At 39.7% G+C, this 26,130-nt stretch overlaps 1 protein-coding gene and 1 pseudogene across 1 annotated transcript in view; both read left to right on the top strand.

Moving 5' to 3' along the window:
- The first annotated feature begins 9,365 nt into the window (after positions 1 to 9,365).
- The window catches only part of LOC103116619 (aldo-keto reductase family 1 member B10-like), a 36,751-nt gene continuing 19,986 nt past the window's right edge, over positions 9,366 to 26,130 (top strand). Inside the window, exons 1-2 of the mRNA XM_060196606.1 lie at positions 9,366 to 9,444; positions 12,755 to 12,922. Of these exons, the coding sequence (XP_060052589.1) occupies positions 9,379 to 9,444; positions 12,755 to 12,922 (234 nt within the window). The 5' untranslated portion in view covers positions 9,366 to 9,378. The remainder of the gene's footprint in view (positions 9,445 to 12,754; positions 12,923 to 26,130) is intronic.
- Positions 16,738 to 22,591, top strand: LOC103116620 (aldo-keto reductase family 1 member B15-like; annotated as a pseudogene).

Raw genomic sequence — 26,130 nt, 5'->3', positions numbered from 1 at the left:
CTCAGATACACTGTGCTTGTCTGATTCACTGAATAAGAGTTTACCCCTAACACAGTCTATTTTGTTTTTTTCAATCTTACTTTGGTTAGTTGTAGAGGAAAAAAATTCACTAACTAAACCTGTTTATACAAATGCAAATAATAAAACAGTTAACTCTGAATTGACAATATCTGTTTGAGAATTTCCTGTTAGCCCTACATCCAGTGAGAAGGGAGTGGATATTGGAGCAGTGAGATCTAGGTTCAGATCAAGCTTCAGCATGTTTCAGCTTTATGTTCTCAAATAGAGCACTTAAATCACCTTCTTTACATTTGTTTATTTATTTTAATTTTCTTTTTTTGTTGGGGGAAGTAATGGTTATAGTCAGCAGTAAATATAGTTGTTGGCACACGTGCAAAATTTCTGTTTTCTGCAAAACACTTTCATGCCCCAGCCTAGGTCCTCCCCCACCAAGCACCAGGACCTGAAAGCCCCGCCCCACCACCACCACCCAGAGTCCTTTACTTTGATGCTATGCACCAAACCTAGTCCAAATTCTACTTTGTACTTCCTCTTTTGTTCTTATTTCTTAGTTTCTTTCCTTGAGTGAGACCATCCCATATTCATCTTTCTCTTTCTGACTTATCTCACTTAGTATGACTCCTTGAAGCTACACCCAAGATGAAGTGCAGATGAGTAGGATTCCATTATGTGTTATGCCACAACTTTCTCAGTCACTCATCTGTTGTGGGACACCTGAGTAGCTTTTAGGTGTGGGCTATCACAAATTGTGCTGCTGGAGGCCGGGTGGTGGCACACCTGGTTAAGAGTACATGTTACAGTGCTCAAGGATCCAGGTTTGACCCTCCGGTCCCCACCTGCAGGGGGAAAGCTTCACAAGTGGTGAAGCAGGTCTGCAGGTGTCTCTCTTTCTCTCTCCCCATCTCCCCTACCCTCTCGATTGATTTCTGGCTGTCTCTATCCAATAAATAAAGATAATAAAAAATTAAAAATTGTGCTGCTATGAACATGGGGATACACAGATCTTTTTGAATGGGTGTGTTTGGTTCCTCGGGGTATATTCACTGCAGAGGAATTTCTGGGTCATCAGGTAGGTCCACTTCTACCCTGAGAGTTCACCAGACTGCTCTCCTCTAAGTAGGACCCATTTACATTCCCACCAGCATTTCAGGAGGGTTCCTTTACCCCCACAACTTCTCCATCATTTATTGTTACTATAGTTTCTGATGTAGGACATTATCATAGGAGTGAAGTGATATCTTATTGTTGCCTTTATATGCATTTCTTGACAATCAGTGAAGTGGAGCATTTTTTTCATATGTTTGGATATCTTCTTTGGTGAATATTCTGTTCATATCCTCTCCCCATTTTTGGATGGGGTCATTGTTTTATTTTTCTGAGTTTGCTGAGCTGTTTATATACTTTGATTATTACTCTTTTGTCTGAAGTATGGTACATAAAGATCTTCACCCATTCCATAAAGAGTCTGTTTGGGTAGTGCTTTCTTTTGGTATTCAGAAGCTTTTCAATTTGATATAGTCCCATGAGTATATTTTTTATTTTGTCTCCCTTGCAGTTGGGCTTGAATCACTAAAGATGCTTATAAAATTGAAATGGAAAAGAATTCTGCCAATATTTTCTTCTAAGCATTTTCTTCTAAGCATAGTTTCTGGTCTAAAATTCAACTCCTTGATCCATTTGGAGTTGTGTGTGGTAAAATGAAATGGTTCACAACAACAATAACTACAACAATAAAACAGCAAGAGCAACAAAAGGGAATAAGTAAATAAATAAATAAATATAAATAAAAAAACTTGCGGGAGTTGGGCGGTAGCACAACGGGTTAAATGCAGGTGGTGCAAAGCGCAAGGACTGGCTTAAGAATCCGGGTTCAAGTCCGGGGATTCCCACCTGCAGTGGAGTCGCTTCACAGGCGGTGAAGCAGGTCTGCAGGTGTCTGTCTTTCTCTCCCCCTCTCTGTCTTCCTCTCCTTTCTCCATCTTTCTCTGTCCTATCCAACAACGATGACAACAATAATAATTACAACAATAAAACAACAAGGGCAACAAAGGGAATAAGTAAATAAATAAATATAATTTTTTAAAAAAATGTAGTGGTTCAGTTTCATTCTTCTGCATAATTCAACCCATTTAATAATTAGATCCCTTCGTCAAAAAATAGATTATCCATAGGTTTGGATGATTATTTATGGGCTCTCGATTCTATTCCACTAGTCACTGTATCTTTTTTTGTTCCAGTACCAGGCAGTTTTAGTTACAATGGCTGTATAATATAGCATGAGACATGGTTCCTCTGGTTCTGTTCTTTTTTCTCAAGATAGTTTTGGCAATTCTCGGTATTTTCTGATTCCAGATAAACATTTGTAGATTTTGTTCTAGTCTTTTAGAAAATGGTAGGACCTTAATGGAGATTACATTGAATTTGTATATGTCTCTAGGTAGAATATTCATTTTTTATGATGTTAATTCTGCCAATACTTGAATATAGATTATCATTCTACTTTTTTTTTTGGTCTTTTTCTGTTTCCTTGAGCAGTGACTCATAGTTTTCAATATACAAATATTTCATTTCTTCTGTTATATTTATTCCTAGATATTTTATTGTTTTTGCTGCTATAGTGAATGGGATGAATTTCTGGATTTCTTCTTCTTCTGATTTAGTGTTTGTGTAAAGGAACACCACCAACTTTTGTATGTTAATTTTGTAGCCTGACACCTTACTAAGACAAAAGCCATAGATTTGAGAAGTAATGTGGAAATCAGATATCTGGGAAAGTACTGTTGAGGGACAAGGACTATCTCCAGGGTACAGTAGTACCACCCAGAAAATAGGAGTGGTGACAGGTGTGGCTTGGAAATGTAGAGGTGGGGCTTGGGTTTTAAAAAGCAAGACTCTGGTCTCTCTCTCTCTCTCTCTCTCTCTCTCTCTCTCCCTAACATGTGAATGTTCTCCGTCTTCCCAAATAAAGTTTAAAGTACCTGAAAAATTATGCTCTCTCCTTATTTCTTTGTTGAGATATTGCTTGATGAAATTTTTAATGTTGGGGGAACAAACACTGGTTTCCCTTTCCTCCATAACAGTATTATGCTCAAAAACTGCTTCATCATTACTAATTGTTGTCAATAGAGACACAGTGAGCAGTTTCTTTTTATTTCTTTCTTCTTCTTCCTCTCTTTCTTGCTTCTTCCTCCTCTCTTTCTTTTTCTTCTTTCTTCTTTCTTTCTTTCTTTCTTTTTTTTTTTTTTAGTTGAATGAGGTTGATTGTAAGTAAATGGAAAGATGATGTCATTTTCTATACAAATTCTAATCTAGTTCGATATCCAAGGGAATGTGACTGTAATTCCCATGTCAGCAACATCAACACACATTATTGAGAACTTAAACATAAGATCCCGACTAATTACTTCTGGTTTTTCTCAATAGAGATAGGAGGAGAGGGGGCTGAGTGGTAGTGCACCCAGTTAAGTGCACATCGTACTAAAGACTTGTGCAAGGATCCAGGTTCCAGCCCCTGGCTTCCCACCTGCCGGGGGAAGCTTCACAGGTGGATAATCAGATCTGCAAGTGTTTCTCTTTCTGTCTCCCTCTCTGTATCCTCCTCTCTCAATTCTCTCTGTCCTATCCAATCAAATAGAAAAAAAAAAAGTCTGTTAGGATAAGTAGATATGTAGTATTGGCAGGGAGCACCAGCAATAACCCTGGAGAGAGAGAGAGAGAGAGAGAGAGTAAATGAGAGATAGTGAGCCTTTAATTTTGTGTTTCTGTTGTCAGTGGGCTTCTACTCCCTCCTCATCACCCTGTCAACTCTGAGACCAGGGAGTTCACCTCATTGGAACTGAGACAATCCACCCATGGGTCAACAGTATGATGGGAGCTATACCTCTAACAAGAACAGACAGTCAATTATTGCTGGTCAGTTTAATCATGGACCAACACCCTAGACTGACTATTCCCTAAACACCCTAGCTTTGAATAAGAGGGGAATTCTATATCTGGAGAATATCCCTCTGGAAGAAGCTTTAAGAGCATCGGGGATTATAGGCATTATGATACCTGAAGTTTAATGCCTTGAAACTTTTTATAGCCGTTAGTACTTAGATGTGAGCTTGCTTCCTGCCAGAATGGAACACCAAAAAACAAACAAACAAACAAAAACTATCCAGAGGTATTTGAATTCTTTCATTTCCAGGTATTTGAATTTAAATTGGATGTTGAGGAATGATGAGTATATGGACACCACTTTCGACTTCAATAGAAACTGAAGGGTCTGGTGTGTTTCAGGAGGTGGTGCAATGGGTAAAGCATTGGACTCTCAAGCATGAGCTCCTTAGTTCAATTCCCCACCAGCACATGCACCAGAGTGATATCTGCTTCTCTCTTTCTCTCCTCCTACCTTCTTCATGAATAAATAAATGAAATATTTAAAGGGAGAAAAAGAAAGGAAGGAAGGAAGGAAGGAAAGAAGGAAGGGAGGAAGAAAGACACTGGTGAGTCTGCAGTGTACAGCAGTAAGTGATAATTGTTCCCTAACTAGGAGGACCCTCTGGAGAATTTCTGAACTGATAGATGGTAAACTGGAAGGATTGTAAAGCAGTTGCATGTATTTATATCTTCAACTATAATTTTCCAGTAGATTTAAAACCATAAATATAGTAACTATAAATCATACAGGAAAGATAAATTTTAAATCATGTCCAAGTACCCAGATCTGTTTCATTCATTCATTTAGTAAATTGTGCATATATTTCACTGAATATGCATACATCCCACAGCTTCTTTGCAATGATTCTCATGGAGATATGAATTCTAATCCCCCAACCCTTGAATTTGTGTTACTTCTATGACTTGATGTAATAGACTGCTAGAAATAACATTGTGAATGTTCCTACTGTAGAGCCTAAAATGCTCCTATGTTGTGAAAAAGTCCAAATAAGGCCTCCTGAGAAGTGAGAGGCATGTGGAAAGAGTCTCAATCATCTTAATGAAATGAAGCCTAAGCATGGGATCCAGCTTTGTTCATACCATGAGAATTGCGACAAGCTTTCTGATAGATTCCACTTAAAACGGTTACCCCCCATCACAACTAAATAAATGATTATTTGACAAGGTACAAAATTATTGCAAACAAGCATCTAGCAGGTAGATCATGCTAATCCTAGGTTTAAAAACATCATCTCTCAACAAGGGCAACAAAAGGGAAAATAAATATTAAATAAATTACAAGAAATATAGAGTAATACACCTTTCTCTATTTGGTGAGTCTCAAACAATTCAATAATTTAATAAAACTTGAACGGCCAAGTCACTGATATGCTCTAGGGCAATAAAAGGCCTTATGTGTAATGACTGAGAAAACTGTCTTCTATAAGAATAATTACATGGTTATGTGAAATACATATAGCCTGATATAAGCTAGATGATTTTGCAAACAGTAATGGAGAAATGACAAAATTTTCTCTGCCAAGATACAAGATATTATGCCAACAGTTAATATTTACTTCAACCAAAGCCACATTCACCAAGTGAGAACTCTATAATATAAAGACAGTGCAGCTGAAATAACTCAACAAGGAGGGTCCCTGCTTTACTCTAAGTGCAACCCAAGTTCAAGCCAGCTCCCCACTGTACTGAGGGGACCTTCAGTTTTGCAGTGCTGTCTTTCCCTCTCTCCCTCTGTCTTCATCTCTCATTTTCTGAATAGGTTGGCTAAGAGTAATAGATCTAGGAAGGACAAAAATAAATAATTAACGAGGCCTGGTGATAACACAGTGGGTTAAACTCACATGGCACAAAGTTCAAGGACTGGCACAAAGATCCTGGCTTCCTACCTGCAGGGGGTCACTTCACCAGCAGAGGAGCAGGTCTGTAGATGTCTGTTTTCCTCTCCTCCTCTCTGTCTTCCCCTCCTCTCTCGATTTCTCTCTGTCCTATCTGACAACAGCAACAATGGCAACACTAACAATAACAAGAAGAACAAGGATAACAACAAGGGCAACAAAATGGGAAAAATAGCCTCCAGGAGTAGTGGATTCGTGGTGCAGGCACCAAGCCCCAGCAATATATCTGGAGGCATATAAATAAATAAATATATAAACAAACAAACACCATGATCTGCAAGTCTATGTCATGTCCCAGGAGCATAGACCACTCAGTCATTCACAGCTGGTTTGAATCAGATGGAGATATGACTCTCTAGACTGAACCCAGAATTGCAACCTTCAACATCAACATTTCACAGTGGAGGAGCTCAGGCCGTGGCATACCGGGTTAAGCACACATCGTACTGAAGCACAAGGACCTGCTCAAGGATCCTGGTTCCATCCTCTAGCTCCCCACCTACTGGGTAGTAGCTTCACAAGTGGTGAAGCAAGTCTGCAGGTGACTTTCTGTCTCTCTCCCTCTTTCTCTCCTCCTCCATTCTCAATTTCTCTGTCCTACCCAATAAAAATGGGGGGGGAGCCACCAGGAGCAATGGATTCCTAGTGCAGACACCAAGCCCAGGAGGCAAAAAGGAAAGAAAGGAAGGAAGGAAAGAAGGAAGGCAGGCAGAAAGAAGAAAGAAAGAAAGAAAGAAAGAAAGAAAGAAAGAAAGAAAGAAAGAAAGAAAGAAAGAAAGAAGAGAAAAAAATTAGGGTATCAAAGTAAAAGTCCTGTGGTGAGCGGGAGGTTGGACATGCGGCTTCCTGGCCTGGGCCGGCGGGGGGGGGGGGGGGGGGTTGGGGGGGATAGGACACAATCTTTTGGTGATGGGAATGGTGTTTATGTACACACCTATTAAATTGTAGTAACATAAATCACTATTTAATTAATATGAGAGGGGGAAAATTGTATGGCTAACAAAGGGACTATTCAAAGCTAACCCAATTACCAAATAATGTGATGATAACAGTAACTATCCATTGTCTTCTCGAACCCTAAGATAGCAGGAAACTCACATCTCCACTATAGAGCCTAAACTTCCCCCAGTCCTGGGACCCTAGGATAGGGCCCACTTTCCCGTATTCTTCTCCCAATTCTTATCAAATAATATTGCATCCACTGATTGCAACCTAATCAATGCAATGAGTGCCACCCCAGCATGCTTCACTTCAGACTGTGTCCAGAGACTTCAAGTGTGGAAAGACAACCCTTCAGCTTCATTACTCGGGTGAGACCTTTCCTTTCATAGTATTCTCTAATTCCATCCCAGGTAGTTCACTTCCTAACAAATTCCAAAACCTAGATATAGACCAGGTTCCAGGAGATAGAGCATATGTCCACTCGTATCCATGAACTAGTGCAACTATATACCTGAAAGCAGTAGTACACTAAATTTTGCAGTGAGTACCCCCCAACACTTCATCTCCACTATCACAACCTTTGGGTGCATGATTGTTCAATAATTTGTTTGGCTTTGTATGTTAACTCTCTTTTCAGCCACCAGGTTCCAGATGCCATCAGGATGCCGGCTGGGCTTCCCTGGACTGAAGACCCCACCAATGTATCCTGGAGCTCAGCTTCCCCAGAGACCCACCCTACTAGGGAAAGAGAGAGGCAGACTGGGAGTATGGATCGACCAGTCAATGCCCATGTTCAGCGGGGAAGCAATTACAGAAGCCAGACCTCCCACCTTTTGCAACCCACAATGACCCTGGGTCCATGCTCCCAGAGGGATAGAGAATGGGAAAGCTATCGGGGGAGGGGATGGGATATGGAGATTGGGTGGTGGGAATTGTGTGGAGTTGCACCCCCCCCCATCATATGATTTTGTTAATGCCTCCTTTCTTAAATAAATAAACAAATTTAAAAAAAAAGAAGAGAAAAAATTTCACAGTGGCAATAATGTCAGGACAAGAAAATCTCTTCATCCTTCACTTCCTCCCTCTTCCTCCTCCCTCTTTGTTTCTTCTTCGCTTCTTTTTTCTCTTCTCTTCTTTTCTTTTCCCCCTTTCCTTCTACCATAGTTCATATTATACAAGTTAAGCTTATCATTTCAACTTTATATTAACTCACCATGACTAAGCAGAATATCTTATGCTTTGAATCTAGAACTTTATAAATTAGCTCATATTTTCTAACAAAAATTTATTTTTTATCTATGTTAAATTAATTGACTCACCATGACCAAATGGAATCTCTTGTATTTTTAACCTAAGCTCTTATCATTTAACTCATGTGTTTATCAACAAAAATTTAGCTTTCAGCTCTATTGAATTAGTTGACTTAATAGGAACCAAACCCCTGTTACATTTATAAGCTAAGATTGCATAGCATAATTCAGGTTGATTTGCAGAAACATTTTTAAGCAGATGTCTTTCAGACTCATTTCACCCAGTTTTACCAGCCAAAAAGTATTAACAGAAGAACAATAAAGCCTCTTTTTAGTAGAAACCTCACGCACTAGTTGTCAGTTGTCAGTTGTCAGGATAGAAGGGTAAAGGTAATATAAGATGTTCCCATTGTGACTAAATCACATTTAGTGGTAGAGCCCTGAATGCGTAAAAGTAAATGCAAGATTATAGGAAGAAAAAAAATCCATAAGAACAAAATGAAACATTTTCTTGTTATATGAGCCTGCAGGTGTGTTCCTTCAGATTACCTGAATAAGCTGCACTAATGCCTTTACCAAAACATGAATAGAGGGTTCTGGTGGTGGCGCACCTGGTTGAGCACACATGTTACAATGTGCAAGGACCGGTTTTGAGCCCGCAGTCCCCCCCTGCAGGGGCAAAGCTTTGTGAAGAGTAAAGCAGTGTTGCAGGTGTCACTCTGTCTCTCTCCCTCTCTATCACCCCCTTCCCTCTACATTTCTGACTGCCTCTATCCAATAGGTTAATAAAGATAATAATAAAGTGCATAAAGCACATGACAGGGCAGGCGTACTACCTGGCAAAGTATCTCTCTGCCTCCACAGCTGGTGTATCAAGAAAAGAAGAGGTTTGGAAAAGAGTTTCCAGAGGAGACTTGAGCAAATAGATTGAAAGGAGAGAAATATACATGGAGAATATTAGTATTTCAGTATTATAGCAGGAGTTAATAGTCACTTAATGTTTTGCAGAAAAGAATGTACACATACAGAACAGTTAAGCAGAAACATTTTAATTCATATATTTTTATTTTTTCACATACACTGGAGAAAAAAAAACAAAATCCCTTCAATGGCACTTTCCTGAAGTAAGTCATGCATTTCATGTCAGAGCTGTCATGTTTACAGTTGACTGGTACAGCCACTCTTACTAATTCGGGCAGGACTACCTGTCACACTAGTGCCGCTAATGAATGTGCAGCCCCAGGTTCCAGCTCCACCCTCTGAATGCAGAGCAGCACTATAAATTAGAGCACCTCTCTCTGCCTCCTCAGCACCCTTCTGCAGTTGCCATGGACACCTTCCTGGAACTCAGCAACAAAACCAAGATGCCTGTTGTGGGCTTGGGCACCTGGAAGGTAAATGTGTTAATATATGATACCTATTTCCTTGAAGGAATGTGGAACATTTTCTGATGTTCGTCAAAAGGCAAAGTCCAGAGGAATTTAGAATTGGCAGAGCCTAGAAACAGGTTTCTTTTTTTCCTAGGGACTGACTTAGTCTATAAGAACTCCAGAACTCTTTCCCATTAAAAGGGAATGCACTTTCCTAACAAGTGCCAGATGTCAAGCAACTGTTAGGCTTGACAAAAAGGCTTTGTTTTCTAGGGCAGTCTTTCTCTGGATGTCTCCCTGGATTTAGGAGTTATTTTAAAACAATGCATTTATTTAAAAAGAGAGAACCAGGGCAGCACTCATGTGCATGCAATGCAGGAGATCAAATAAGGGCCTCACTCATTCAAGTCCTGACCTTTGCTCTGAGACACACACACACACACACACACACACACACATACCTTTGCCAAGGTTTTTTTTTACTTTATTTTTTTTTAATTTTTTATATTTATTTTATTTATTTATTCCCTTTTGTTGCCCTTGTTGTCTTATTGTTGTAGTTATTATTGTTGTTGTTGTTGGATAGGACAGAGAGAAATGGAGAGAGGGAGGGGAAGACAGAGAGGGGAGAGAAAGATAGACACCTGCAGACCTGCTTCACCACCTGTGAAGCGACTCCCCTGCAGGTGGGGAGCCGGGGTTTGAACCGGGATCCTTATGCTGGTCCTTGTGCTTTGCGCCACCTGCGCTTAGCCCGCTGTACTACAGCCAGACTCCCTATTTTTTAATTTTTAAAAGGCGTGTCGATGCATACTCTCAACCTGTTTCTATCTTTCCCTAGTGGGGTAGGGCTCTGGAGCAGTGAGGTTCTGAGACACATTGGTGAGGCTGTATGCCCAGGGAAGTCAGGAAGTCTTATGGTAGTGCCTGCAACTTGATGGGTGAAAGACATAAGACAGAACAAATTGTTTAATCAACAGGGATCCAAAGGTAGGAATAGAGCAGATGAAACTAGGGGTCTGTGTGTAGGCAAAAGCTAGGATGTTTATTTTAGGTATGTTCCAAGGGGCTTATGATGTTAATTTTTGTCTGAGCCCAAGAGTTGAGAATAGGAATAGAAAGATGGATTAGGAAAGAGAGTAGCTCCCAAATACAAGAAAAAAAATATAAATATCATTAATTGTTAACCCCATCAATCTGACCTTGGACCCATATCTATCCATATTTAGCACAGGAGCCTGTGTAACCTGAGTTCCTGTCAGTCTGAGCTCACAGTCCATGGTCACAGCTGGGATCATTCTATGCTGCCCTCATTTCAGGACCAGTTTTCCTAAGGTGGCAGAGTAGGATGGCCCAGCCTCCCCTTGGATTCTCAAATGATGGGGTAGCCTGGTATTGACCTAAAAGGCCATCAATAGTTGTGCCAGTCCCTTGTCCTTTTCCAGTTTTTGTAGTGCTTACTTTACACAACGAGATTAGACTTAAATTGATTGAGGGAAGTGATGTAGGGGATAGGAGAGGAGGGTGTGTGTCTAGGCCTAAGTAGTAAATATCTGACTAGGTACTTTGTGGTGTCTTCATTAGGCCTTTCTACTACTTGCTGAACTAATTGAGTCTAAGTCTACTCACAGCAGACTATTGAACATTTTTACTTTGAGGCATAATTTTTCCCTAATTTATGGATACACATGCACATGCACCCTGTCTCTCGGGCCCTGGAGTATTATTAATTTTAAATGCAGTGTTTGGAATATTTCTGGGGCCATCATCATCCTAGACTTTCAGTGAGAATAACTCACCACACCCACAAAAAGCAGGTTTGTTTGGTCTGCTCTTGGCAGGGAGGGGCTAATATTTGGTGTGTTTAGCTTAGTATTATCTGCACAAGACTAACAGTCACCTTGACTCAGCACACTCTGACACACACTCAAAGTTGACCAGGAGACACTGCCAACATATTTGAGCTATGTTATTGATGTCGTGGTTTTTGGATAGGATAAAGAGAAATGAAGAGAGAAGGGGAAGACAGAGAGGGGGAGAGAAAGATAGACACCTGCAGACCTGCTTTACCGCTTGTGATGCGACTCCCCAGCAGGTGGGATCCTTCTGCTGGTCCTTGCGCTTTGCGCCATGTGCGCTTAACCCGCTGAGCTACTGCCCAACTCCCTTGTTTATCATTTTTTATGCAGTGACTGGGAGTGATCTCAGAGCAACATATAAACATACACACAGCACTGAGTCTCTGGCCTAGCCCAGTTTTTAGTTTATAATTTTAGGAAGAAGTAAAATAAGAAAAGTGCCACTCCACCATCCATGGGAATTCTCTCTTTGTTGTCTTTATTGTTTCCATGTGGCATTATGGGATAGAAATCAAGTTCTCAGGGGACCAGGCAGTGGAACACCTGGTTAAGTGCACACATTACACTATACAAGGACCCACGTCCAAGCATCTGGTTCCCACATGCAGGGGGAAATCTTAACAAATGAGAAACAGGGTTTCAGATGTTAGATGATAATAGATGATAGGTAGACAAATGACAGATAGATAGATAGATAGATAGACAGATAGACAGATCATAGGCAGATGATAGAAGAAATCAAGATCTCATACATAGCATGAATTATGTTTCAACACCTGAACCATCATCTCTGAACCTCATAAAGTTCTGTTCTCACAAATTTTTCTGTTTCTCAGTTTTAAAGTAAGTACATAATAATTTGCACATAATGTGTCTTAGTGTGTGCAGACTCTCCAAAAGATTTCACAAACCAAGCTAATAACAAAATGGCTATGGGAGGAAAACAATATTCCTACAGCCATTTTGCAGAAAGATGCCATTGAATAAAATAAACCCTGCTTAGACCACATAGCTCCTATACATGGGCCTGAATTGTTTGTGGAAAGATCATTTTCCACTTGAATTTTTCTCTGAGGTACTTCAGAAACCAGTTTTCAAACAGGTCACTTATATGGGAAATCATCTATCACTCCAGATACCAAGAAACATTTCGAGTCAGAAAGGTTGACTAGGACAACAAGGGGAAAGACTCTTAGTTAGGCTGGGGGTCATAATTACAAAATATTTCCACTACTTTTTCTTCTTTTTAGAGTTTTCCAAGTGTGTTTGCCTAAAAGCCATAGACTCTTAATTTAGAGCTGAACTGTGTAAGAGAGTCCATTGCTAGTGGTCTGAGGACTAATGATATTATTTTTTCTTTTTCTTTCTTTCTTTCTTTCTTTCTTTCTTTCTTTCTTTCTTTCTTTCTTTCTTATTTTCCTTCTTTCTTTCTTTCTTTCTTTCTCTCTCTCTCTTCCTTCCTTTCTAAATTTCAGTCCCCTCCAGGCAAAGTCAAAGAGGCTGTGAAGACCTCCATTGATGCAGGATATCGCCACATTGACTATGCCTATGTCTGTGAGAATGAGAATGAGGTGGGGGAAGCCACCCAAGAGAAGATCCAAGAGAAGGTTGTGAAGAGGGAGGACCTCTTCATTGTCAGCAAGGTATGTGTGGTTATTTGGGCAGAAGGTTGCACTTCAGGGCAGCTGAAAGTATTTGGATTTAGTCAGTACCCAGGGTTCTTTTCACTAAGTGCTCATAGTAGTAGTCGTCACTGTCTCAAACTTATCCATCCTCCACACCATAAGGTATATGAGATGCTGCTGTCATCCCACTATCTCCAGTTGGTTTTCCCTGGTGTGGACAGAGCATTCAGCCGTGCTCCCTACTGCTGGGATCCACCTGACCTATGGCAGTCAAAGAATAAGGGTGCAGTCAGGGAAAAACCTGGGACCCTATATTTCAGCATTGTGGTTCTATTATTATACTCCAAACGTTCCTAGGTAGGTGGTATTTTGAGAATTGTAGGGACATACCTGCTTGTCACACATTTATTTCACTGTAGTTAAAAAAAAAAAGGTTAGTTTTAAAATGCTATTAAAGATAAAAGGGACAGAGAGGCTGAGAATCACTAGATATACAAATCTACCTTGCTGAAAATTCAAACTGAGGACTTTTAACAACATATTCTTGTGGCAATACAGAGGTTTGAGTCTGGACTGAGTCTTTGAAGAGTTACCACAGACAGTCCACAGGTTTGGGGACATGGAAGCACAAAGTAAAGATCATCTGTCCCCAAGGTTTAAGAATGCTTTGAAGTTCAAGGATAGACACTTCTGATACTCTCACAATTCTTACAGCAGGAAAGAGAATGGCACATATAAACAAGTCCTGAAACAATGACCATATACATTAACAGAAGAAATACATTCATCACTAAAGAGTTAAAAATAAAACTGTCCTCAACATATAGCAAATGCCATCATATGGTATCCTGCTGGTGTGCCATGGTTAGGTTGCTGGATCTTCAGGCATAGGGTCCCTAGTTCAGTCACCAGCATTGTGTGTGCTGGAGTTATATACTGATTCTGTCATATACAAATGAACAGATTTTATGTCAAGAAAATAGGGGCTGGGGGGTGGCATACCTGGTTGAGCGCACATATTACAATGTGCAAGGACCCGGATTCAAGTCCCCCTCCACATCTGCAGAAAGAAAGCTTTGCAAGTGGTAAAGCAGTGCTGCAGGTCTCTCTCTCTCCCTCTCTATTTCCCCCTTCCCTCTTGATTCCTGGCTGTCTCTATTCAATAAATAAATAAGTATAATAACATTTAAAAAAATAACACAATTAATGTCTATGGATATTTGTGTTTCTGGTGATTTTAACACCACATTACTGTAAAGTTAGCTCCCTGGTTAGTGAAGATGTAGGTCAAAATGCAAAAGCAGGGTCATTAGATATAATGCAGGTCATTCATCCCTGGCACTAACGTCTCACTGCTCCACTCTGCAGTTATGGCTCACCTTCTTTGAGAAAGCCCGTGTGAAGAAAGCCTGTCAGAAGACCCTCAGTGACCTGAAACTAGACTACCTGGACATCTATCTTATTCACTTTCCACAGGGATTACAAGTATGAGCGATTCCTGTCTTCATTTCCCACTCCCAAGCAGGTGTTCTAAACCAGTTGTATCAGTGTCATCTCTAAAGATGGAAGGTGGGGAGGGGAGCAAGGGGTCTTATTCATGAACATTATGAGAACTAAATTGAGTCAGGAGGAAAAAGACAAGTATGGGGTGATTTCACAACTCTGAAAAGTAAGGATAAAATCATTTTAAAAGGACATTCCAAACTATTCAATAGTCATTGACAACAAAAGGAAGATAAACTAAGTAGAACCATGAGTGGCCCACACCTTTATCAGGAAACCATTCCTAGGGCTAAGGCTTGTTTTTATTTTGATGTTGAAGTTTGCCCTCTAGTGGATGTGTAATGGTTGTGAAATTAATGTGCAGGTTGATAAAACTTTTAGCATGTGCAAGAGATAAATTTTAATGTTAGCTCAATTGTTTTGAAAACATAGGAATTTACATATTACAGTGATTAGATTTACAGTTCTTATTTAAACACTTCAAGTGTGGACTTGGAGACTGAAGAAATGGAATGCATGTTTGAGGTTTTAGCAAAGTGTTAGCATCCTGAAACTATGTTAAACACACACATGTATTCAGACATCTATTTCTTTTTGTTCAGTACCAGGTGAAAAGGACATGTTCCCCAAAGATACTAAAGGCAATGTCCTGGCTGGTAAGGCAACATTTTTGGAAGCTTGGGAGGTAGGTTGGTGCTTTTGTCCTACATTATATTTTATCCCATTGATCGGTCCAGACATTTTTGTAATATGTAGTTTCCTGAATTCTAAATTTTTTTTCTACATGAAAATCGACATCATCTACTCATTTTTTTAATATTGAGTTTGCATTGAAATCATCTGGGGAGTTTCAATAAATCCAATACTGAGTTGATAATCAATTCAAAGTTGGTAAAAAAAAAAAAATCACTATGAGCTGTTTCTAAATGTGCATTACATTTTTCAGGTGACTTTAAATATCCCTCAATTTTGAAAATCTGTTGAAACACTATTTACATGACTCTATATATCTGTCTACCTATGTGGATAGATAGGTGATATAGCTATGTATGAGGACATAGAACTCAGGTAATGGGAATGAAATGGAATCTTTTTTTTTTTTTACTTCTATACCACCACATGCAGGGGTATAGACACAATGTGAATTAAATCAGTGATAACACTTATTAAATTTATGCCTTTGACCACACATAAGATATGGCAAGGAAAAGTCAGAACATGTGTCCTATTAGCTGAAGCTCCTAATACGATATCATTCAGAGAGGCCAATTTCATTTCCATATCAGGAAACAGAGCTTGGAATGTGGATGGCAGTCAAATTTCTTTGCTTCTCAGATTTGGGTCTGCAAGCCCCTTCTAGAGCACGATCAGGATGACCTTCTGGAGAGAGCTTCATATCACTGCAAACCAAAACATGGTTTCTGTGGGAGAAGGTGACCCAGAACTCAGACATCCAACACTTCTATACATGCTGCCAACTCTTCAGGAGATTACCGGGTTAATCCTGGTTTAGGTGAGAGGAGAATAGCAAATGTATGAGCAGCCCATATGCATTTATGATACATGGGCAGAAGAAAGGTTGGAAAGGCTGGAACTTATCTTTGACCAGACCCACAAACTAAATGTAAGCTTCCTTTAATATTCCTGCTAGCCCAGTTGTTCTGTATCCTTCACCAACATTTTCTGATCATGAGAAATCAAATGGGTTGTTGGAAAAGTCAAGGCATATTTTTTCTATGCAAAAAAAAATGTGTGAGGGGTAGATAGCATCATAATGGTTATGCAAAGAGACTTTCATGCCTGAGGCTACAAAGTCCCATGTTCAGTCCCCTACATCATCATAAGCCAGAGTTGAACAGTACTCTGGTAAGAGGGGAAAAAAAATGTTCCATAACTTTTCAAACAACCCAAATAATTCAAGCTAGCATCCCTGTAGTCTGTGTAGAATTACCATATCATATAACCATGTATTTCTCTTCTTCTTCTTCTTCTCCTTCTCCTTCTCCTTCTCCTTCTCCTTCTCCTTCTCCTTCTCCTTCTCCTTCTCCTTCTCCTTCTCCTTCTCCTTCTCCTTCTTCTTCTTCTTCTTCTTCTTCTTCTTCTAGCGTTTGCCCTTCTTCTGTAGCCAGTTAATGGCTTTGAAAGTGACTGGGATCCATGTGGATTCAGTCGGCTAGGAAGGATCATCAGTTTCCCCAATAAATGGGTACTCACGGGATGCACCACGGGAAGGTCGATCCAATGTATTTTTCTCTTTAAATTTTTTAAAATTATATTTATTTATTAGATAGAGACAGCCAGAAATCGTGAGGGGAGGGGGTGATAGAGAGGAAGATAGACACCTCTAATACTGCTTCACCACTTGCAAAGTTTTCCCCCTGCAGGTGGGGACTGGGGGCTCAAACCTGGGTCCTTGTGCATTGTAATATGTGCGCTCATCCAGGTGCACCAGCACCCAGCAGCAACCATTTATTTTTCTATGACAGGACATGGAAGATCTGGTGGACAAGGGACTTGTGAAATCCATTGGAATTTCCAATTTCAACCACTTACAAATTAAAAGGCTTTGGGAGAAACCAGGGCTAAAATACAAGCCAGTAACTAATCAGGTAGGCTCTTTTCTTTAATGGTCAAACGTCCTAATCTAGTGATTTTAAATTTGGAGGAGATAAGTTCAGTGTTATCTGTAGAGTCTCATCATAGCAGTATGTGTTTACAAAATTTTGGAGTGGTATGAGAAAAATCTTTGATTTGATTATTAGTACCAGTGGTGGGCAATGTTGGGTCTTTGTGTGGTAGGGTCTTGTTCTTTCTTTTGTATATAGAACAAGCTATGAAAAATTTGAAAGCAAGTCAACTTAATAAGTACTGGAGGTGGATCACTTTTTTGCAGGTTGAGTGTCATCCATACCTCACACAGGATAAATTGATCCAATACTGCCGCTCCAAGGACTGCTTACAGTCCTCTGGGATCTCCTGATAGACCTTGGTAATGTCTCTAAGGGATCTTTTATTTTATGCTTAAGACAAAATCTTATAGTTGTTAAGACTGTTAAGAGAATGTAGGTCATTGGACAGAAGAATATCCTAAATAATGTCACCACTCCAAATCTCTATCCTACTAGGGAAAGATAGAAACAGGCTGGGGAAAGCATGCTCCAGCGGCGCAACCTGTTAGCGTGCGGTACTTATACAGAAACAGGCTGGGGGTAGATTGATGGCCAATTCCATGTCCAGTGGTGAAGCAATTACTAAAGCCAGTATGTTCTGCATTTTGCTCCGTACTCCCAGAGTAGGAGATAAGAGGGGATAATGACCAGAGCGCTCTGAACCCTGATTCCACTGGGACCCAAAATGTTTGTTACTAGAAATCTTTGTTTTTGCACCATCATTGAAAGGGAAGTGAGTCTATAAAACACCAGAGGAAACTAAGCATGATTTTGCTTATGTGAGAAAAAGGAGGAAAAAAGAAGGACACTAGGAAGTAGTAATAGGCATAGGTGTGACTTACAAAGGAAGTGAATGCAGGTCTATAGAAGTGAATAAAAATTGGCCAAAAAAGTAGATGACAGATAGATAGGTATATAGTCAATCCATATCTGTGATCAGGGGAGAACTATTGCAGTTTCTGCAGGTGGGGTATGAAGGACACAGAACTCTGCTGGTGGGAATTGCAAATTTAATATTGTAAGTCAATATTAAATCACTAATAAAAATATTAAAAAAAAATCTATGTTTCCACACACTTCTACTTGGGGGAAAAACATCAACAGAGGCACATCTCAGATCCTCTGGGAATATCCCATTCAACAAAAGTGAGCCAGATGCTGCAAAATATAAAAGCTTTGTATCTCATGTGTACATACATGTGCTAGAAGCTCCCAGATGGACTGGGAAAATATACCTGAATCTGGTATCTGCATTGCCATGTGCTCCACCTGCCTTGAGCCCCTGTACCTTACCATACTGAAGGAAACTTCTATTTTGTGATGCTTTTCCTTTCTTCTCTGTCTCTATCTCTCTCTTTCTAACTAGCTAAAAAAAAAAGTCATCTTTTCTCAGTGAAGACCTGGTAATAACAAGAAGAAAAGAAAGTTCCAAGTCCTCCTATTGTGTATCCCATATACAGAATAATGACTGGATTTTGGAGTGACATTGGGGTAACAATAATCACATACGGTCACCAAGATGATTAGTCAGACCAACATCTTTCCCCCTCTAGGGCAAAACCAGATGACCCTTCATTGTTGGAGGATCCCAAGATTAAGGCAATTGCTACAAAACACAAGAAATCCACAGCCCAGGTAAAATGTTTTCTGTTAAGTTGGCTTCACCCCAATAAATTTGATTCATTGTTCAATAATTTTGCTGTTCACTTTTAATTCCTTGTTGCAGAAGAAAAAAATCTACTTTATAAAATCACTTTGGAATCTAGGAAATAATACATTGAGACAAGGAGAGCAAAGTTCTGACAGCTTTCTGTTGAGTTCATAGACCAATGACAAGAATGGCTTCTGGAGTATTGGGATATAGGTTCATATCCAGCTCCAACACTAATCAATTTTACAACTGTAATCAGGGCCTCAAGAAAAATTCTTTATTTTCAAAAGCATAGGATTGAGAGGCTGTGGAGACTGAGTAGATGATCATGCCTGGTACTGACATCGTCTGATGGTTATGAAGTGCTTAGTCAATATTAGCAGTCTTAAGAAAAGAGATAGTGAGTGCCAGAGAACACTTCCCTCTCAGCTGAGAAGGAGTGATTGTAAGGAAGTAAAAATGTGATGTCTCCTTCTGTGAAGATTCTGCTCCAATTCCAAATCCAGAGGAATGTGGCTGTGATCCCCAAGTCAGTGACACCAGCACGCATCATTGAGAACTTTAATGTAAGATTCTGGCTGATTAGCCCTGGTTTTGGGGGTGGAGTTTAGGGTGGGGTGGTCTCCTTGAGTGGCCCTCTCATTCTGTCCCTACAATGTGTGTGGACACTACTCTTCCCTACCCCCAACCCCCCACTTTGCATTGATCTCATAGACCAGGGTGTTTACCTCAGTTGAGCTAAGATGATTGGCCAGTGGGCCATGGATATGCTGGAGGAGCCACCATGGGATCCTGCAAGCTCTAAGCTGTTCCTTATACCACTGAGAAGACCTCTGATTGCCTTGTATTTTAACTTGAATCTTCCCAGTAGACATGAACCAGAAAAATTTTCATTGGAAGAGTTCCTAAGTGAATCAGGGAGCATGAACACTACCGCACCTGCTTAAAAATTCTATAAAGATTTGGCTGTTCCTTTCATAGCACTAAACTCTTGGTTTATTTTGGTCTAAGTGTAGGGCCTAAAACATGGCTGGTTTGTATCCAATGGCTTATGGGAGAAAGTGCTGAGGAGAGGTATGCTGAGTTTGCCAGCTGCCAGAATGTCTGGGGATCTGATATCACACAAGGATTTGATTTTCCAATGATATTTGGAATTGTAACCTTTCTAGGTCTTTGACTTTAAGCTGAGTGATGAGGAAATGGCTACTGTTTCCAGCTTTAACAGAAACTGGAGGGCCGTTGCTCTAAAACAGTAAGTGGGGCCCGGGTGGTGGCACCTGGTTGAGTGCACATATTACATTGTGCAAGGGCCTGGGTTCAAGCCCCCAGTCCCCACCTGCAGGGGAAAATCTTTGCAAGTGGTGAAGCAGTGCTGCATGTGTCTCTCTTTCTCTCTTCCTCCCTATCTTCTCCTTACCCTCTCTGTTACTGGCTGTCTCTACCCAATAAATAAATAAATAGAATGAACAAAATTTTAAAAAAAGAAAAGAACAGTAAGTGGCACAGAGTTCCCACAGCAGTTTTCTTCAACTGGTATAGTATTGATGGAACGTTAAGATTAATTTTATCCTCATGTACAATTCTCTATTAGTTCAAAAATTAAAATTGAAAGACTGGAAGTATTATAAGACATTCACATTTTTTAATCACTGCTGGTTTTCAGAATCCTTGAATCTAGAAAGGTATTTTAAAAAGAGAAATTTTCTTTCATTCATGTTGTAACTAAAGCAAAGGACTTTTGCTGCTATGTGTCTGTAAGGAACTGACTGTGGGGCAGCTGAGAATGGGTTTAAACAATTCAATTTATTGGGGTGATACAAGGTAAAGGACAAATATCTAGGTACTGCAAAGTCAGCAATTATCAGTTGGGGTTGAAAACTCACTAGGCCCAGAAAGTAAGTGAGTCAGTTACCAGAAGTTCAGCCTCAGTGTTCACTGTTGCAGTGGTCTTGCAGGTCCTAGGAATCCTAGCTGGGGTCACTGTGTCCCAGAGAAGGCATCGGGAAACAGGGGTAAGAGTAGGCCAGATCCTGAGAAAAGTAACTAGCAAGGTAAAATTTACCTGTGTCCAAGTCCTGGGGAAAGAGCTATCCTCCATGTCATCTCTCCGTCCTAAATCTCAAAAACTCCATGCCAGTCCCTCCCTGGCACCAAGTTCTCCACCAGTATCCAGTCACCACTCCCACTCAGGCAAAAAAGACTGGACTTCCGGCCACTTGCAAGTTCCATCAGGCCGACACCATCTCCAGACAATTACACAACACATTCACTCAATAAAGTTATTTTAATTGAGGAAAATTTGTTCATTTACTTAGAACATATTTATGTGACATTAATACACACTAAGCACTTTCTAGGTGCTTGTGTTATTATGCTACATGGTACATAGATTTCTGCATTTGCACTTAACTCCCAGTGAGGAAGTACGTGTACAAACTCAAAATAAATATGAAAATTAAGAATGAATCCACAGGTGACTAAGAATGCAAATTATAGAAACGCATTGTCTAACTTTTCCATCCTACTTGATTACAATTACTTTAATATCATTGAGTGAGTACATAAATAAATTCAAAGTATATATCATGGCAGATAGTAAAGAATGTTATACAGAAAAATAAAGTAGACATAAAGAAAAGAGTGATAGTAGTAGAAAAACAATTTAAATAGAGTGACTTGGGAGATTTTGCCAAAATCTGACCTTTTGCTAGTGAAATGAAAGAAGAAAGATTGATCCTTGCTATTATGGGAAGAGAACATTAGAGGTATATAGTGGGAAGTGCAAAAGCACTGAGGTAGATTTATGTTTAGAGACTTGAACATGAGGAGGTTGGGGCAGGGGGCATGGAACAGAATGAGTGACTAGAATAGTGAGAAAAGAGGAGATCACACAAGTGTCAGAATTTCAGAATATGCAAAGTAAGGTAGACCAGGCTGTGAATTTCTGCATCAATTTAGAGAGAATTAAAAAATCAGTGAAAGAGCCAGGTGGTAGTGCACCTGACACTCACATTATAGTGCACAACAACCCAGGTTCAAGCCCCTGGTCCCCACCTGCATGGAGGAAGCTTCACAAGTGATGAAACAGGGCTGCAGGTGTCTCTCTGTCTCCCTCCCTTCTCAATCTATCTGTCAGATTCACTTATTTTTTAAATTGATACTAGGGTTATCACTGGAACTCAGTCAGTCCCTACACAATGAATCTACTACTCCAGGAAGCCTTGTTTTCCTTTTTAAATTTCTGACAGAAAAGATAGAAACTGTGAAAGGAGGGGGTGACAGAGAGGGAGAGAGACAGTGAACCACCTGCATCACTGCTTCACAACTGGTAAAGCCTCCTTTACACTAGTGAGAGCCAAGAACTTGATTCACGTTCATTGTATGGTAATGTGTACTTTCAAGGAATGAATCACTGCTTGCCCCCAGCAAATCCACTCTTAATCAAATACCTCTTTAAAAAGATGGAAGTAACTTTCCCTCAAACAAAGAAGTTTATAAGCATCTGTGATGGTCAGTCTTGCTTGGGAATAATATCCAGTTAGTAATTTCTGTTTTGGTGTTGGGCAGTTTTGTACCCCCTAGAGTTTTAAAGCACACACATTCTCATATAAAAGGACAGAGGTTCAAGCTGGAGGAGTGCTGAAGCAGTGTTAGAGATATCTCTTCTTGTCTTACTCATTTCTCCCTCCCTCTCCATTTTCCCCTGTCTCTGCTGAAAGCAGAAAAAAAGAAGAATGATCATCAAAAGAGACAAATTAGTTAAATACCTTCTAAACCAGAGTAGAACGTTCACATATTCTTTATACTTGTTTTCTCTGCAGCATGTCTCACCTGCCTGAATATCCCTTCCATGAAGAATATTGAAGCTCAGTCTCTGGATATGGAAAGCCCTCAACTGCCCTTGCTTTGATACATAACTTCACCAGAATCTTGTTCGAATCAAACATACCTGAAACCATAGATTTGTAAGCACTATTGACTCTAAATTGGAATGTTCACCTGGGAGCTGATTATCATAGGGAGTAGAACTGAATAAGAAACTTATTTTGTTTACTTTTTAACATAATCATGGAAATTCTGCTAATGTTGATGATACAAGTACTAAAAAGAATAAAGAAAAGTAAGAATCAACTTGTATGGAGAGTTTACTCTTCACCGACACTACTTGAAATGTTTTGTGCAGGTATCATTTCATTTATTCCTACACCCACTCCTCTGAGCCTGGCAATATACTAACACTTTACAGAAGATAAAATCATGGGTTGGAGAGGACAAGGCATCTTCTCAATGATACCCAGGTTTTGCTGGCTAAAGAAAGTATTAAAAAGCACTATGAACTAGCAATGGTAATTACTGCCACATTCCCAGATAGGAGGCTGTGTCATTCTACTCTGCCACTTGAGGAAAACTGGTCCTGAAATGTGTGTAGCCTAGAATGTTACCATGTATTGAGAACATTGACTGGCAGGGACTGGGAGGTTATACAGGGGCCAGTGCTATGACTAGATCATTCTTGACGACTGAGTGGGATTCCACTGTGCATCTATACCACAACTTTCTTAGCCACTTACCTGTTGTGCGACATGTGGCTTATTTCCAAGTATTGGCTACAACAAATTGTGCTGTTATGAAGATATGTCTCTTCATATGGCTGTGTTTATTTCCTCTGGATATAGACCCAGGAGATGAATTGGTAGGTCTTTGGGTAAGTCAATTTATACAATTCTTAGAATTAAACTGTTCAGCACAAAGAATGTACTAATTTGCATTCCCACCAGCATAGTAGAGGTTCCTTTACCCCTATAGCCTCTCCAGCATTTGTTTTTACTGCCTTAGCTGATGTATGACATTATCACAGGCAAAAATTTGCATTTCATTGCTATCTTTATTTGTAGTTCTCTGATAATTAACAACTTTGCTTCATCTTAGATGGAGCTTAAAGGAATCATGTTAACTGAGGTAAGCCACAAAGAGAAGTGCATAATCTCACTCACAGATGGAACTTAAGAAACAAGAACAGAAAGAGAAAACACAAAGTAAAACTTGGACTGGGTTTTGTTTATTGAACCAAAGAAAATGACTGGTGAGAAAGGGTGGGAAGTCCTCCTTCCATCAAAGGGAGAAATCATCCCTCCATCAAAGGGAGACATTGTAAAGAGAGGCTTTGGAGTTTTGGTGCAAGATGGTGGAAACATTGAGATTGTTTGGCACCTATCATAGGGAAATGAGAACTTTTACATGCGCCAAAAACTGTACCGTAAAACATTAACCCCTCAATAAAATGATAAGTAAATAAATACTGCAGCTTATGAAGAAGAGGATAAGGAAATAAACAGTAAACTAAGAGCTGAAAAATAATATACCTGAATAATATTACTGCTTTGCCATGCAGACAACCCTTTAATCATGGCTCCCACTGCAATTTTAAAAGTTTTATAGCCTCTCTCTCTCTCTCCCTCTCTCTCTTTCTATCTTTATTTTTCTATCTGAAAAACCCAGCTTAGAGTGGTGGAACTCAGGTGATGACACACACACACACACACACACACAGAAAAAACAGGTCAACAGGTAGGTAGAGCTACAAGTGGAACCTTGTGCTGATATATATGAAGTCCAGACTTATTTCTCTGCACCACAGTTGAGTGATGCTTTAGTCAGTCTGTATCTCACTTTCCAATAAATAAAGAAATCATTTAAAAACATTAAGTAATTTCGCGGGCCCGCTTGGCCCCGCCCCAAGGAAACCCGCCAGAGTGACAGAGTTGCAGAGTAGGAGAGTGACAGAGTTGCAGAGTAGGAGAGGGTTCCTGAGTTGGAGAGTAAGAGAGAGTGCTTGCGCCGCTGCAAAGAGACAGTGGAGTTCTGTTTGGTGATTAGTTTGTCTTAGTTTATGAATCCTTATTCCTGAATAAAGAAATACAGCTTCCCTGCCAAAAAAAAAAAAAAAAAAATTAAGTAAAACAAGAACTGCATGAGCTGGGGATATGGATCTGTCAATGCTCATGCCCAGCAGAGAAGCAATTACAGAAGCCAGTCCTCCCACTTTCTGTGTCCCATAATGATCCTGGGTTCATACTCCCAGAGGAATAAAGAATAGGGAAGCTTCTAGATACAGAACTGTGTTGGTGGAAATTCTATGGAATTGTATCCCTCTTATTCCACAATCTTGTCAATCACAGTTAAATCACTAGTAAAATAAAAATAAAAATACAAGAACTGAACAACTTTATACCACCAAGCTAGAGAATCTGGAAGAAATGGAAGAATTCCTAGAAACATATACCCTTCCAAAACTGAACCAGAGAGAACTACAAAACCTAAATGGACCAATCACAGACAAAGAAGTCAAAACAATCATTAAGAATCTTCCCAACAGTTCTACAAACAAAAAAGGTTTGTTTACAAATGAAAACCTTCAGGAAACAGTTAATACCTATACTTTTATAACTCTTTCAAAAGATCAGAGAAACAGGAAAACCCCCTTCCACCTTCTGTGAAGCCAACATCACCCTGATACCAAAAGCAGATAGGGACACAACAAAAAAGGAAAACTACAGATCATTATCTCTGAAGAACATAGATGCTAAAATATTAAAGAAGATCCTAGCCAACCAGATACAGCAGTACATCAAAAAGATTATTCTTCATGACCAAGAGGGATTTATCCCAGGAATGCAACGCTGGTTCAATATATGTAAGTCAATGAACATCATTCACCACATCAATAAAAGCAAAACCAAAAACCACATGATCAACTCAATAGATGCAGAGAAAGCTTTTGACAAAATCCAACACACGTTCATGCTCAAAACACTACAAAAAATGAGAATAGACATATACATATACAGCAAGCCTACAGCCAACATCATCCTCAATGGACAGAAGCTGAAAGCATCTCCCCTCAGATCAGGGACTAGAAAAGGCTGTCCATTATCACCATTACTCTTCAACACAGTATTGGAAGTTCTCACCATAGCCATCAGGCAAGAGAAAGGAATCAAAGGAATACAGATTGGAAGGGAAGAAGTCAAACTCTCACTATTTGCAGAAGATATGATAGTATACATAGAAAAACCTAAAGAATCCAGCAGAAAGCTAATGGATATCATTAGTCAATATAGCATCCTTGGTTACAAAATCAATATTAAAAAAAATCAGTAGTACTTCATTATGCAAACACCAAATCCGAAGAAGAGGATATCCAGAAATTACTTCCATTCACTGTTACATCAAAATCAATAAAATACCTAGGAATAAACATAACCAAAGACATGAAAGACTTTCACTTTCACTATTTCCTTGAATAGGAAATATTCAATGAAATATAAAACAATACCAAGAAATGGAAAGATATCCCAGGCTCATAGATTGGAAGAATTTATATCATCAAAATGAATGTTCTA

This window comes from Erinaceus europaeus, chromosome 8 (assembly GCF_950295315.1).
Source record: "Erinaceus europaeus chromosome 8, mEriEur2.1, whole genome shotgun sequence".
NCBI lineage: Eukaryota > Metazoa > Chordata > Mammalia > Eulipotyphla > Erinaceidae > Erinaceus > Erinaceus europaeus.
This window is presented reverse-complemented; position numbering and strand designations above follow the sequence as displayed.